Source organism: Corvus brachyrhynchos, unplaced genomic scaffold, assembly GCF_000691975.1.
Source record: "Corvus brachyrhynchos isolate BGI_N302 unplaced genomic scaffold, ASM69197v1 scaffold21, whole genome shotgun sequence".
Lineage (NCBI taxonomy): Eukaryota > Metazoa > Chordata > Aves > Passeriformes > Corvidae > Corvus > Corvus brachyrhynchos.
The window spans coordinates 1,143,280-1,145,627 of record NW_008236924.1 but is presented as its reverse complement, the minus strand read 5'-3'; the positions used below and the strand labels follow the sequence as shown (position 1 = coordinate 1,145,627).

At 60.4% G+C, this 2,348-nt stretch overlaps 1 protein-coding gene across 1 annotated transcript in view; it reads left to right on the top strand.

The window, feature by feature from the left end:
• TNIP1 (TNFAIP3 interacting protein 1) overlaps positions 1 to 1,241 on the top strand; it is an 8,756-nt gene extending 7,515 nt beyond the window's left edge. Inside the window, exons 16-18 of the mRNA XM_017728038.1 lie at positions 1 to 75; positions 326 to 416; positions 756 to 1,241. Of these exons, the coding sequence (XP_017583527.1) occupies positions 1 to 75; positions 326 to 416; positions 756 to 781 (192 nt within the window). The 3' untranslated portion in view covers positions 782 to 1,241. The remainder of the gene's footprint in view (positions 76 to 325; positions 417 to 755) is intronic.
• The last annotated feature ends 1,107 nt before the right edge of the window (positions 1,242 to 2,348 follow it).

Here is a 2,348-nt window from a genome sequence, read left to right as displayed (position 1 = left end):
TGGCAGCAGATCCGATACCCGCCAGCCACGCCAGGCGAGCACACACAAGGACAGAACTTCCACCACTTTCCCCCGGTGAGACTCTACCTGTGCCAGCAGGAGGGGGAGCAGAGGGTGACGTGTGGGTGGGTCTGGGGCTCCCTGCCCTCCAGGGCCACCGCGTCCCAGAGCAGGGAGCTGAGCACGTGTCCTGTTGGCATGTGGCTGCTCAGCCCCTTTCCACCCCATTCTTCTCCTCCTCACACCTTGTCAGTCAATCACAGAGTGCAGCCTCATGATTCACATCCCAGGTAATTCCCTGTCTCTGTTCCATCTCCTCCCACAGCCCGAGTACCCTTGGCGCCCGCCCTGTGCCATGGCTCGCAGCCAGAACGCCCAACCAGTGGCCGGGGTGAAACCGGTCCCCAAGGACTTGGGTAAGGCTCAGACCCTTCCTGGCAGGGGTGCCCGTCCTTCACCCTGAGACTTTGGGCACTTGGCTGAACAAGTGGGGAGGGATGGGGGCACATCTCTCCAGGCAGTGGTCATTTCCCCTTAGTCCCCACCTCTCATCAGCTGAGGGGATGATTATGCCATGGGGCTGATCCCTGTATCCCCACAGCACCCAAAGTCAGGCTGAGCCCCAAAAGCTCATGGAGTTACGGCAGGTGGTGCTCAGGGATAACAACCATGCCATGGCTGGCATCCCTCCTGTGGGGCTTGTGTGAGAATGAAGAACTGTGCTTACCCTGTGCCACCCCTCTCTTGTGTCTCAGAACAGGCAGGTCCCGGACTGCCCTAACGCCAAGGACCGGCCACGCTCCGACACCAGTGGAAGAGGAGTAGGGTGTGTGTGTGTGCCCGTGTGTGTGTGTCCAGGAGCTTCCTCCGGCTGCCCATGCCTGTGCAAGGACACGTGCTGCACATGGGGGCTCAGCAGCGCCTTCCCCCAAGGAAATCATGAAGGAGGGACTAAAGGTGGCATCGCAATGGCAGCCAGCACGGGGTCAGTCCCCTGCAGCCATCCCCTTCCTCATAAGGAGCCAGGCCTGGCATCGCTGTAGACCCAAGCCAGGCCTTCAGGGAAGAGGAGCCAGTGTTTCCCAGGAGCATTCCCAGTCCAGAGCCTCTGGAGGAGCGGGTAACAGCAGGGACTCTCCCGGCAGTGGGAGACCCCACACTCCCAGGCAGGTGCTGGCCGCAGCCATGGCCCGGCCTGAGGGTGGTTGGTGTCTTAGTATTTATTTAAGGACTGAAGTGTGGCTGAGTCTCTCTGGTTTTGTCCTGAAAGCTGCTTCCTGTGGGGTAGCCTCTGCCTGGGGAGGGGGAGTGGGAAGGATACCAGGGCTGTTGGTCCCCATGTGCTCGGGTATAGCCATAGAAACAGACTTCGTGCCAAGGGGACCCCCAACCCTTGCTTGGGCACCCCAGAATCTGTTGCCCCAAGTGTGTGCCCCCCACCTTCCTCTGTGTGCTGAGCTCAGCCCCTCACCCTCCCCTCTCCTGCCCCCCACCTCTGCCAGGGCAGAGAAGCCCCTGCTGCCCCCTCTGCCTTTCCATGCAGCAGTGGCCTTGGGGACAGTCTTTGACATTGCACACAGCAAATCTTGCTTCACAAAACAGGTCTGGAGGGGAAAAAAACAAACACAACCCAGTTTCTGTAAGCATGGCTGTCACATGTGTGACAGCAGGAAGCACAGGATTCCAGTATGCTCCTTGCTGGGACTTGTCCCCAGTCCCACCTCCAGCCCCTTTTGCCCACTTGTGCTTTGCACTCACTCCCTGTCCTGTTCCCAAATGCTGGGCTGTGAGAAGTCCACATTTGCAGTTACTGTGGAAAAAACTGAGTTTCTCCAGTCAGGCGCTGCTACCCCCAGGCTGGCCACTGTGCCCCCCACTCTTCCCCCCCTACCCCTGGCCAACAAGTGGGGCTGCACATTTGCAGAGCCTTTATTTGGTGTTTCTATGGTGGGTGGCAAGGGGCTGGCCACCCCTGACCAGGAGAGCAGCACATCTGTGTGCCAGGACCACGGGCAGCCTGAATGCACTGAAGAGCTGCTCCGTGCTCGGCACGTTTGGGCCGGGCCCGCCCCAGCCAGGGGCTTTCGGGCCGAGCCTTCATGGAGATGTGGTTTCCTGCTCCAGGGACAGCCAGCCCCTGCATCCTCCCACTGCCTGGGATGGTGGAGCAGAGGGGGCAAGCTGGAGGCCAGGAGGTGTCACCACCAGGGGTCGAGGTGGGACACAGGGATATTGGAAGTATCCCACTGCCATCGCTGAGGTCTCTGCCACGAGGTTGCCCAGCCCAGCATCCTGACTGGGGGGTGCCAGAGACGGGAGCAATGGAGAGGACAGTGCGTGATTCCTGC